This window comes from Molothrus ater, chromosome 13 (assembly GCF_012460135.2).
Source record: "Molothrus ater isolate BHLD 08-10-18 breed brown headed cowbird chromosome 13, BPBGC_Mater_1.1, whole genome shotgun sequence".
In the NCBI taxonomy this organism is placed as follows: Eukaryota; Metazoa; Chordata; class Aves; order Passeriformes; family Icteridae; genus Molothrus; species Molothrus ater.
Window position 1 is genome coordinate 7,546,258 of NC_050490.2, and position 13,334 is coordinate 7,559,591.

The 13,334-nt window shown below is 38.1% G+C and overlaps 1 protein-coding gene across 1 annotated transcript; it reads left to right on the forward strand.

The window, feature by feature from the left end:
* Positions 1-3,677: 3,677 nt before the first annotated feature.
* On the forward strand, positions 3,678-11,412 carry DNAAF4 (dynein axonemal assembly factor 4). The gene is made up of 9 exons (XM_036390014.1): positions 3,678-3,822; positions 4,402-4,549; positions 4,924-5,057; positions 6,054-6,294; positions 7,044-7,189; positions 7,761-7,870; positions 8,566-8,719; positions 9,729-9,834; positions 10,870-11,412. Exons 1-9 carry the CDS (start codon positions 3,700-3,702, stop codon positions 10,977-10,979), a joined length of 1,272 nt encoding a protein of 423 aa, XP_036245907.1. The 5' UTR covers positions 3,678-3,699; the 3' UTR covers positions 10,980-11,412.
* Positions 11,413-13,334: the final 1,922 nt, after the last annotated feature.

Consider the following 13,334-nt stretch of genomic DNA (forward strand, 5'->3'; position numbering starts at 1 on the left):
TTTTGTTTTTCTTTCTTGATAGTTTCTTTTCTTTCTGAAATGTGAAATTATACAAAGTTGTTAGGGATTTTTATTCAAAACTTGGTCTTTCCTCTAAGCTTGTGTTTGTGGCCTTTAGAGCAGGCACTGTGGTCTTTAGGGCCTTCTGACTTGGAATGTTTTGTCCACCTTCTCCTTTTAGAATTAAAAGTGAGTAGAAAAAGGCAAGTTACCAATCTACTGCCATCCAAACAATGCAAAATATAAGCTGATTAAGATTGTTGACATTTAATTTTTTTTTTTTTGTTAATAATGATGTGATATTTTTACCTTTTAGAAGAACATATATCAGAATCTGATTCAAGTGTTCTTGGAAAATGTATATGGTAGGCTTTGTCCAGCACTGTATGTAACTTTGTTGCTTTCTGTTGTCTAGTTTCAGTTTCTTTTAAAATAAAGATAATTTTTGTGGGGAAGTTGCCTGTGGACTTTCTGCAGATGAAGTAATGCCTAGATGGATGCTTCTCATATTCTGCCTGCGAGAAGGCATTTGGATTAGGTGTAATCCTGCAAGAAGCAGCATGAGGTCATATGGATCAGAAAATACAGCTCCTGCCTTTCTTGGAGAGCTCCACTGTTCTGTAAAGGTGTTCATCTGCAGTGACTTCAAAGCAGATGGGAAAAGATCTTGTACCTTCAGCCCTATTTCTCACAGGATGGGAAGGAAGGCTCAAGCACCATTTGTCCAAATAGATTTTTTAAATAACTTTCTGCACTTGGAAAGTGATTATACAAAGAATTATTCATTCCAGTTTATAAAATTATTACAAAGCTCTTCCTTTAGTTAAAATGCCAGAACTAACACATACCAAATCACTGCTTCACCAATAATTTTTAAAAGTAACTGATATAGGTCCCAAGCTACATATGCAAAACAGTTTGTTGTAATAAACAGAATCTCATAAAATGTTTTTGCTTTTTGTTAAAAATATGGAGAGATGAGAGAAATGAGAGAGAACTTAGAAAGGATGTGAGAAAATAAGGTTAATAATTAAAGGTAAGAAAATGTAAACTATCTAAATGATTTTTTCCCCTATATTAAAACTTCTGAAGCCCTTAGAAGTGAAATAACCCCAGAAAAGATATATGTATGTATAGGCAGCTAGAAGGTGCAGAATATTAATAATATTATTAAGCTTTGTCTGGAACATAAATCTGCATCCTTCATGGCACAGGTGATGGGAATTTAGGAATCAGCTTTTCAATGGAAAAATTTCTCTTCTTACACTGCAAACTTTGCACTGCAGACTTTTGACTGATAAAGTTAGTGCCAGCAGAAGAACCACTCTGCATGGGTGTCTCTTGTTTATTTTTCAAGTGTGCCACAGTGAGAGCACAGCAGCTTGTCCAGGTAAGGCTGTGGGGCGGGTGGGACAGAGGTGGTGGTTCTGCACATACACATCACTTCAAAACCTTTAAGGCTGATCCAAGACCTTGCTGAATCCCTTTTGTGTCCTTTAGCAGCTAAATCTGCTACTTTGACATAAGAACTTGTCAGTGATATTTACTGTTTCTCCTACAAGCCTTGCTTTGCAGATCTAGGCTTTAAGTAAATAGACATTTTGGTTGATGTATGGGAGCTCTTTTGTGTAATTTGAGAAGACTAAATATTGGTAACCATAACTGTGTCTTGTAAAGCATGTATGCATAATATACTTCTTCTAGCAGGAATAAATAATACGCTGCTTCATTTCGGTATATTCTCTGTGATTAAACTAAAAATGACACCTGGGTGACCAAGGCAGAAGACCTGCACTCAAAACCTTCGACTTTCTGGATGACTACAGCTGGAGTGGTAGGAGATTTTGAGTTACTACATTATAGTCATTCTTGTCACTGTTGTATTTTCTGAAAAATCCCTTTGCCAGGATTTCTTCTCCTGGGAAAATGAGAAGCCTCAGAGAAAAAACAATATTATCTCATTTACTTCTCCCTGTTTTGCTGCTTTGGAAAGTGGCTGGAGATTGCTTACCAACATGTGCATGTTTGAGTGCTTTCATGTGAATTGTTTTTACTTAATGACCAATCACCATCAGCTGTGTCAGACTCTGAGGAGTCAGTCACGAGGTTTTCATCATCATTCTTATTAAGCCTTCTGTCTGTATCCTTTCTTTAGTATAGTTTTAGTATAGCATTCTTTTAATATAATATAAGTACATAAAATAATAAATCAGCCTTCTGAGAACATGGATTCAGATTCCTCATCTCTCACCTCATCCTGGGGACCCCAGCAAACTCAACACATTCTAGCTGCTGCTGCTATGTGCTTTGAATGTTCTTGGAAAGAGGAATTTAATTCAATTTACAGATTCCAGTCCATGCAAAGATTGTTCCAGATGATACTGATGTGGGTGAGTGAGAGTGGAGAATAACCCAGAAGTAATATGAGTTATGATGGATTTCTTGCTGTTATATATAAAAAAAAAAGTTATAAATCTCTGCAATACCTACTTTTATATATAAACAGCACTTAAAAGTAACCTCTACTATTTGAATATTGCTGTGTATTATACGTAATAGAACATAAAAATTAAATCTTCAGTGATACACATTAGAAATACTAACTAATGTGAGCCATGTTAAACTCCATTACTCTTGGTCTCATTTGAAAAGAAAGAGGGAAAACTTGACTTTTTGTTTATGGATTTTACTAATATTTCTAGGTAATTGCGTACTTTTGAGGAACTTAAACATACCTGAATTTTTATCCAGCTGTGTTTGGCTCATCTTTCAGGCTGTTGTCTTCAGAAGCAGTTGCTTTCAATATACTAGACTTTATTTTGGCAGATACAGTGTTACAGTTTGTTTGAGAAACACGGAGTGGTAATGTGCAAATTACCTCCTGAGTTTTTGGCAGAGAGCGCAGCAGACAATATTGCTCAGAAATAGCATGGGGCTGCCTGTATGACCCAGTTATTTTTAGGGGACATGTGGAAGTTTCAGTGCCAGCATTGCCAGAGTAGGTCAAGGAAGGTGATCCTGCCCTCTACTGAGCCGTGGAGAGGCCACTCTTGGAGTGTTGCAGTTCTTGGCTCCTCAGTACTGGAGACATGGGAGATCCTGGAGCCGGTCCAGCACAGAGCTACCAAGTCCTTTCAAGGGTCTGGAGAATCTCTCTTACAAGGACGGGCTGAGGGAGCTGGGCCCGTGTAGCCCCCAGGAAAGGTGGCTGGGAGGGGACCTCAGCAATGTGTAAATGTCTGAAGGGAGGTGCCAGGGCATGGAGCCAGGCTCTTTCTCAGCGGTTCTGAGCAATTCAACAAGAGGCAACAGGCAGAAACTGATGCTCAAGAAGTTCTGCCTGAGCTGAGGGAGAACTTCTCTGTGGGTACAGGCTGCCCACAGAGCCTGTGGAGTCTTCCTCAGTGGAGATATTCCAGAACTGTCTGGACACAATTCTGTGCTATGTGCTCTGGGATGACCCTACTTGAACAGGGAGGCTGGACCAGATTTTTTTTTTGATAAAAACTAACTCCTGATAGTTTTTGTCAGCAGTTTGTCTCTTTCTAGAAATGTACGTGGATGACACGAGCTGCGTTCCTTCCCGCTCTGCGGAGCCGGAGCGGTGCCCGCGGCCCTCAGGCCCCTGGGGACTACAGCTCCCGGCGTGCGCCGCGGGGCCGAGGCCGGGAGCGGCCCGGAGCTGCTCCGGCCGCGGCGATGCCGGTGTGGCTGCGGGAGCACAGCTGGCGCCAGAGCCTCAGCGCCGTGTACCTCTCGCTGCCCTTGCGCGGCGCCCGGGCCACCGCCGCCAACATCTTCTGCAGCGAGCAGTACCTGAAGGTGGGAGCCGCTCGCCTCACGGGCCTCCTGCCGCGCCCGGCCGCGGGGTGACTCCGGAGCCCTGCTCAGAAGCACGCGTGCCGTGCACCATGGCAACTCTTCAGATTCAGAACCCTTTATCTTTTATCATCTCTTTATGGCAGAACCCTTTATCTTTTATCATCTCCCTCTGTCTGCTGCGGGCTGTTAAACGCCCGTCCTGCGGCAGATCATGGCTTTAGCACTGCTCATTCCCTACTAATGCTCTTACCACTCAACAGGTGCCACTGCCTTTACTCTCATACATGGACTGAATTTATACATTTGCTTATACTGTGGATAATCCTAAATTTGAAATCCATGGCTTCTGTTGCAGTGCTGAAGAACAGACTTTTAAAATCTTTACCTTGTGACAACCCACCCTTAACGGGAAGGAAGCACCTTCTCTGGGCTTCTACAAACCTCCACAGTGGATACAAGGCAAATTACTTCTGTCAATAGTATCTGTTTCTTGAGGTTTACTGTATGCTTGTGCTCTGCTTTGAATATGTGAGAGTTAATTGAAAACAGTAAATATTAGCATAAATTATGTTTTTGTAGGTAAGCATCCCTCCGTTTTTGTTTGAAGCTGTTTTATATGCTCCTATTGATGACACAAACAGCACAGCAAAGATTGGAAATGGAAACATTTCCTTCACTTTGTATAAAAAAGAACCAGCCATGTGGGATTCCCTAACTCTAGCTAATGGTAAGTTTTCTACTCAGAAAACTAGATTCTGTGTAAGGTAACCATACTGAGATACTTCTGCTAGTAGATATCTGCTCAGTTCAGCCTTGTTCATTATTAAAAATAGAAAGTATGTGAGAACAAAGAATATCTACTAGTTCTAGTGTGTGTGAAATAAAACAATATTTCTTGTGCAACTGTTTTGTGTTTAAAACATTTTGTGTTTAAGTAAATCTTAATTTTTCTCTTTTAGAGATGGGCTTGGTAGACCCTGGTTTGTTGAATTGCAATTGTGTTGTATTTTGCCAAAGTAGCAGAAGAAATCATTTTCATTAACATGTTATATACCAATAGAACATCAGGCCTCAATGACTAAGATAGTTTATTTTTTTAAGCTGACAAGGAGAAACTACAACATCTGAGAGAGAATGCTGTTCTAAAAGCCCAAGAAAAGGCAAAAGAGGAGACAGAAGCAAAAAAAATTACAAAACAGGAAAACAAAAAATATGCTTTGGAGGCCACAATGAAGGTAGGTTCAGAAGAAGCTCTGCAAGACATTCATGTAAACAGCTACCAACTAATCTGGCAGATGCTTTGTTAAATGTATGTTAAAGAATATGAAAAGTTCCAATTTTTATTTTAGTGGTGGTGAACTTTATTATTATTTCTCTGCATTTAAACCTATTTATTACCAAATATGAAAATGTTACTGACAAAATGCTTACAAGATGCCACTTTCTGTGAGTAATAAAAGCTTTTGGTGACAAGCTCAGATTTATGTCTGTTCAAAGGAGACTACAGTCATGCAGCAAAACTGTAGTCTTTTGTGGCCTTTGCAGATGTTTAGTCCTTTAGCACTGTGAAAAAATACTGATTTTAAAAATTCTCACTCTTTGTTGTATTTTATATCAGACTTGGGGTTTTTTTTGTCTTTTTTGTGTTTGTGTCTTTGTTATTCTGCTTTTTATGTATATTTTAAGATATGTTCTTAAAATTTGTATGTATATAAAAAGTCTGGTCCCTTCATTTGTGTTCAAAGGATTTTTTTTGGAGCATGCAATGAAATTTTAAGAGTGCATATGCAATATTGACCAGAAAGAGCTACAGTTAGTGACTTAGCAGAAATGTTGTACCTTTTCTAGATATGTAATAATCTCAAAGAGGAGAAATAAGAAAAAGTGTGTTCAGATCATCACATATATTTTACATTTCTGTATTTTCCAGAGATCTACATTGGAACATGGCTAGGATTTTCACTGTTTAAAACTTATTTCTGAATGTTTCTGGATTGTACCTTAGGGTTATTAGTAAAATAGTTAAAGATGAGACCTCTAAAAGCTGATCAGAAATCTTTACTCTCCCAGGCATTTTCAAGCATCTTAATTAATTCTGCTAGTGTGGTCACATTATTGGTTACACTATGCTTGGGATATGGAACTGAGAAAATAATGGTATCTTTAACTTAGTCAAGTCAGTATTATCAGATGTTCTGTATCTCATAGGGTTTTTTTTTTTGTTCAAATAGCTAGAGGAAGCAGAAAGAAAAAGAATTGAAGATCTAAAAGAAAAGGAGCGGCAGAAGGTCACTAAAGAGTTGGAGTTATGGAAAAACCAGCAAAAAGATGGTGATAAATACAAGAGCATACAAGCAAGAGAGGAATTACATCAAGAAAAAGAGCCATTAAAAGAGAGAAAAAATGAAAAAATGAACAAATCTCAGATTCCTAATGAAGGAAGTTCTAAGACAAGACTCAGATCCACAAGAGGTTGTATAATTGAACTGTACTTTGTAATTCTTTAAAGTGTGGATATAACTTTATTCCCAGATGTTTCTAATTCTTCACTTATCTTTGTCTCCACCATACTGAACCAGTTCTTTTAGCTCATGTTTATTTTAAAATTGTTGTTTTCAGACAATTTATTGAGCTAAAGCGCATGAGTTCTTAGCTCTAGATGAAGTCTTTGGAAATACAAGGGTGGGTTTTGTTCTAAGCTTTAGAAAAGTAAATCAGAGAGCCTTTCTGGCAGTGTAATGCACACTTCCTGGGGGTGGGGATTCTGTTGCCCAAAGTTACCCAACTACTGGATTTCATGGAATATTCAATCTCCTTTTGTGCTCTCTGTCCTGTGTCTTGGTTCCATGGAGAGCCAATTCAGGGAGCTAAACCAGCAGAAGACATTTAACTGTTGTTTGATTTGATAGGTTAGTTTTAGCTCTTATTGTTGCCCTGTCACAGCATCATACAAGCAACAAAGAGAGAGGTGTAAGAGGAGTTTAAGTTCAATTGTGACAGATGCTGTATAATTCCATTTATTTACTTGCTACATTAGGAAGAAGAAGAAAAATTGTTTGAATGTTCCCTTCAGAAGATCAAGTCTAAGCTTTTCTCAAGCAATTAGAGGTTTAATTCTAGTGTGTCACATTTCTAAGGCAGGTGTACTTTGGACTTCAGTTGAAAACTAGAAAAATCTCTTACTTCATTTTTCATTTCCAGTGTTCTAACTCTTTTCATAGGTCATGGTTCCTGTAGTATATTTTCACAGGATTTAAAGGAAGAACAGTTACCAGCTCCCCGAGCTGCTGCTACAATTAAAGTCAACTTTACACCACGAGTTTTTCCCACAGCTCTGCGAGAATCTCGTGTTGCAGAGGAGGAGGAGGTAAGGTGGGGAATTAATTATTGTGTATTCAGTCAATACAAAAATAGTGTCTGTGCCAAGGGATGTTACCTGTGCAATTATCCTCATCTTCTAAGGAAGGCAGTCTTATTTAAATTAAGAGATAAAAAAACCAATTTTATACAAAAATTCTTTTCACCCTGTTGTGCAGATTAATAAATAACATGTTCCTTTTTAAATTTTAATTCCTTCAAGTACAAAATTTGAAGTGTTCTGACTCTTATATTTAAGATTCTTTCAGTTCTGTCTCAAAAGAAGCTCATGCCTCTTTTGAGCTTGATTCAATGAACACAAAGTAATTTTGAAAGATCAAAACAGACAAGTAAACAAAAAATGTATTAGAGATGTGGTAACCTGACTTCTCATGGTAATAAAATATTTGGGAAAACTTTGAAGTTTTTCATATTGGACACTATCAAATATTTTCCTGTGTCTGAAATACGTGGTCAATAGAATTCTTTTGATAAGTATGAGTGAAGAGATGAAAATAAAATCCTTTTTTGGATTTGAATTTTTGCTTCAGAAACAATACTAGCACATTTTTTGTCTACAGTGGCTGCATAAACAAGCAGAAGCTCGAAGAATAATAAATTCCGATTTATCTGAGCTGGAAGATTTAAAGGAAGAGGAGAAGAATCCAGATTGGTTAAAGGACAAAGGAAAGTAAGTTACATTCTACTTGAAAATGTATTAAAAATGAAATAGTTCTATGGTGTTTGTCTACTGTTCAGTTTTGGCACATTTTATTTATTCTAGACAGAGTTGCTGAATGTCTAGAGTAGTCATGGTAGTCGTACTAGCGATTTTATTGACAGCTTAAGGGGTTAGAATCTGATAGAATGAGATGCAATTGTTGAAGCTCAATAATTGTAAACACATTATGTATATCCTTCTTTGAAGAAAGTTGAGGCAGTGCACTATTATACCTAAGTGAATTTAATTTCATTTGTACTTTTTTAGTGAGATGTTAAACATCTATGTAAAATAAACTAGGGACTTTATACAAATACTGGTTTATTTATATAGGTGTGTTATACAGAAAGCTTTGATTAGGCAATCATAATCAGATATACAAAGCTTTCAAAATGAGTCCTGTGTCTACATAAATGTGTCCACTATTACAATCCTTCATTGCTTGTAAGCAGTGACTATTTTTGTTGTGTATCTCTAAGCTATATTGTCAGCAGCAAGGTGCACTGAACTTCAGCTATGTTGTTCTCAGAAAAGACTATAAAGGGACATTTCAAAGGAGAAGATGCTAAAACCTCAATTTTTGAAAATTAGTTAACAATAAGTAGGTGTTTATTTTTTATTGATCCCCTTCTTTAAACTGCATGTTTCACTTTTTTAACACTTAGCAAAATGTTTGCAATGGGAGACTACCTTGGGGCTGTAAACGCCTATAACCTTGCAGTGAGGCTGAACAATAAACTCCCCCTGCTGTACCTGAACCGTGCTGCTTGCCACCTTAAACTGAGAAATTTGCACAAAGCTATTGAAGATTCCTCCAAGGTATAAAAATCCAGGAGCTCAGGCTCTTTTGCATTAGTGTGATTTGTTACTGTGATGGTTCTGTTTTAAGCAGATCTGTAAATACATGTTAGTGCAATTCAAAGTTTTAGAATTAAAAATTGATATAATAAAGCCATGGTGAAATATTAAAATTTGATACTGATGAATGAACTTTCAGAAATTTAAAACAAAACAACAATAAAATAAACCCTAAACCAGGCTTCCACACATTTGTGACAAATGGCATATATTGGCCAGTATGTTTCATTACAGATAAAAATATTGTAGCAATATGTACACTTGAAAAAGCCCATGACTTGGAGCAGAGGAAAACAAAACCAAAGTAAACTCATAGTTTCTATTATGTTGTGATGTGCTTCATTTGGTTGGAAAGAAAAAAAAAATGGTGGTGATGAGCAGGATACCTTAATTAACTTCTAACAAACCAAACATTTTTAAACAAGGGCTGTATTGTCCTGATGTTTTAGCAGCTGTTATTTGTGCCACAAGAGGAATGATATCAAATGGCACCTGAATAATGTGGGAAAATTTTCCAAGAATTATTATTTTTTGAACTAATAAGTACTTGAGTCTTGAAACTTGGCGGTTTTTGGTCTTGCTTTTTCTAGTAACTGCTGCTAAAACACATGTGCTTTTATAGTGCTACTTTTTTTCTTTTTCTTTTGATAGCATGATAGGCTATATGATCTATGAAAACAGAACACATTATTTAACTGCAATAAACATTTAACATGGCATTTGTCAGTTTTTGGCCATGGTAATGTAACTGTAGGTGGCAAACTGGGGGTGATGGATACAAATCTTAATGACTAGAGTCACAAGCCATTTATATTAAATTTGAATAGCTGTTTTCTATTTCTGTTTGAATAGTTCTTATGTTACTGTATAATAATAGTAATTAGGTGAGAGAAGTGTTCATAAATTTAAAAAAAACCCCAAATTATGGAAAACCTACTTATAACTACTGTGGGTGTTGTCATTTGTGAAGGCTCTGGAACTGTTGACACCACCTGTTCCTGATAATGAGAACGCTCGATTGAAAGCCCACGTGAGACGTGGAACAGCGTTTTGTCAGCTGGAATTGTACACTGAAGGTGAGGCCTTGGCTTTATGGAAACATGCACAGGAATTTATAGTGACATGCAAGTAACTCTGTTTAGCTCACACCTTCATGTTTTGAGAAGTGATTTGAAGGAGGTCTGTATAAGCTATGTCTATTTGTTATGAACCTTTATACCACATTTTTTAATTTTTTAAAAATTTACTGGATACTTGAAAAATCTTTCCAAGTTTGAGTAAATGGATTGTGTTCCTAATTTAAGGAGTTTTTCCATTGACGATATTAAAATAACCTGAAATATTTCTAGAATACTTGTGAAGTGCTTAGTAACATCTTTGTAAAATGAGGTAGGAAGCCCATATTAATGAGTGAAATGATTCATCAAGTACATGTGATTTGTGTGAAAATAACTGAATTTGCAGTGTCCCTATTCAGTTCCTCAAGAGTATCAGATCAGTTTTGTAAAGCAGTTTTACAAGTGAAAGCTGATAATAGAAATTGAAGAATATTCAAAATGTCAATGTTGAAGTACTAAGCTTTGGCCATTGTTTACCTTTTTCTGCAGGCCTCACTTGATTATTCCCTTACAGCTTCATTTGCACTTTGAAACCTTATAAAAAAGACTAATGTGGGCAAGATTTTACTTTCTGTACTCAGGATTTTTTTTTTCCCCACAAGCTCTAGTTTTCACAGTTCATGTCTTTTTGTTCATATTTTCACAAAGGATCATTTCCTCTCTTCTGCAGAACACTTTAGAACAGTCCCTTCATGCACACACACATATATAGGTGTATATGTACATGAATGAAGAGGCTCTATTTTCATGTTTCAAAACCTGAAAATATTTATGTGGTAGAGTGTTTCCACTAAAATTATTTTGTAAAATAAGATAAACAAAATATAAGTACTGATGGAAGCTAAACTAATGTCATTCTGATGCCATCTTACTTAAGGACAAACCTCAAGATCAATACTTTATGCATATGACTGGGGAGTAGTTATTTCCAGTTAGTTGCTAAAGAGGATGCTCTTGCATTATTGATTGATATTATTAATGTGTCTATATTAGGCCTCCAGGATTATGAAGCAGTTCTCAAGATTGATCCTAAAAATAAAATTATAGAAAAAGATGCTGAGAAGATTCGACAACTAATTCAAGGAACAATGCAAAGTTCTTAATTAAAAAAAGTATAAAAAAGAAACTTTGATGCCTTTGAGGACATCAGAAGGAATCTTATTTCTCTTCAGTGTGTGTTACCTAGACATTTTTCTGCTTCACCTGGAACACTTACAAATTTGGTAAAAGATTGGATATATTATTGGAAAGTATAGTATTTTAAACATGATTGGATACATTTTATATAATTTTGATACAAAGTTGTTGTAATTTTGCTTTTTGTCATCATTCTGTATTACTCTGACAATTTGAAACCCTGGACTTGAAGTGGTTCCTTTTTGTTAAGTGTTCTTTCCAGACTGGGGCCATTTCAACTACACTCCTTTCACTTAGCAGTTTTAGCAGACTTCTGAATTTTCTGCATCAGTCTCTTTCCTGAATACCATTTATGACTGATTTCTGTCTTTATAATAAAGTATTTATCATGCAGATATATATTATTGTGTGCAAATTTTACAGTGTTGTATCAGGGAGAAGGTGGCAGGTATTGTTCCCAGCTGTTTTACTTAGAGCCTTGAGAGGAGTGCTGAGGTGAGTCAGAAATATCTGGTAGGAAAGCTGCTGCCTCTGCTTTCCTACAGAAAACTGCTGCATTGCACTGCAAGGGGCCAAAACCACTTTCAGAACAGCTGGAAGGAGGGCAGTGCAGCAGTTTGAGTGTCTCTATTGACTGTAATGCTACACTTACAGATATTGCTGTTTTCTTTTTATAATTACTGAGGGGAAGTGAGGGCTAAGGAGCAGAGACAGGAGAACAACAGGAGAAAGATCAACTTAGCCCTTCAGCTAACAGGGCAAAGCATTTCAAATTTGTCAACTGTTTTTGGTCAGAGCAAACGTTGCTCAAGATGTGTATTGAAATAGATGCATGGTGGAGAGTGAGGAACTTAACATTTTGACCTTATTTAGTATACTGTGGACAGTGGTAATTTGACTCATAATGACTATGGGAGATAGTAATATTTGAGATTGATGTAAATTTCTGCATTAGTGATAATCTTGAGCATAGAAAATATCTTAATATGTGTGGCAGAAATAGTATGGATAATAAAAATATGAATGGGAGTAAGAATAGAGTGAGACTGAGGGTAATATAATTTAGTTCTGACCTTTTTTTCTATAAGATACAGGAATATGGAGAAATTTACAAGTGATTGTGCTTCCTCACTCATGTTCACAGGCCAGTATTTTTAATATTTGTATTTTTTCCCCCAGTAGGGAGTGAGTTATTATATGACAAATACTTTTTCGTCTGTTTATGGAAACTGCTGTAGTGCTGTATTGATGAGCCTGCCACAAAACTTCTCTGAGTGAGGTACCTCCCTTAGTGCTGCTGAGCAAGCCAGTTACAACCTGCTGCTTCTCGGAGGGGCAGGGAAAGCTTTTACTTTGTCTCTCAGTCATGTAAGACATGAAGCTGACACTGAACTTGCTTTCATAGATAAGCAAGATTAAGATTAATATCTTGATTAAGATTAATATCTTGATTAAGATTAATGTCATGATTAAGACATCACCTTTATTAATGAGGCCTGTGGTTGTCAATCTCCCATTTATTTTTTCTTCCAGGATCAGAGCACTGTTGAGGTCTAAACCTCTGGGATTTTGGATGATCTGCTCTGTTTGTACAGTGCCTGTTGATGAGATGTGCTCTAGGAACATGGGTGGGAGTTAAGAACTGCCTTATCCCCAGTCTGAGTGGCTCTTGGGACAGTTTCTCCTGAAGCAGCAGGGCCTGTGCTTCGAGGAATCTTTCCAAATTAGTTAATTCCCAGCCACCAGAATTATTCCACCTGAGGCTAGAAGAATCAAAGATTTGTTGTCCATATACAGCACCTTTGGGTTTTGGTGGGTTTTTTTTAGTTGCTGTGTGGTGTGGTGGTTTTTTTTTTTGTTTTTTTTGTGTTTTTTGGTTTTTGTTTGTTTGGTTGGTTTGTTTTCCGGGGGGGGGGGGAGTGGCATGTTCTGGGGTGTTCGTTTGGTTGGTTTTTTGGGGGGCGAGGGTGTGGGTGGTTGTTTGTTTTTTCCTTTCCCTCAGTACGAGCGTTCCTGGCATGTACCGGAGCGCGTCTCCTCAGAGCTGGCTGTCCCTGAGCCCGGCTCTCCCGTGATCCCCCCGGCACAACGCTCCCCGCGCTGAAGGGGCCTCCGAGCAGCCCCGGCCCGGCACAAACGGCGCCGGGGCCGCGGGGCCCGCGCTCGGCGGCGCGGCGTTGCCATGGCGGTGCCCGGCTCGGGCCGCGGGGCGGGCCGGGCGCTGCGGTGCCGCTCTGGACGCTGCGGTGCCCGGGCCGCTCTGGGCGCTGCGGCCGCCGGGCCGCGGCGGGGCGCGGACTACGCTCGCCAGGGTGCTGCGG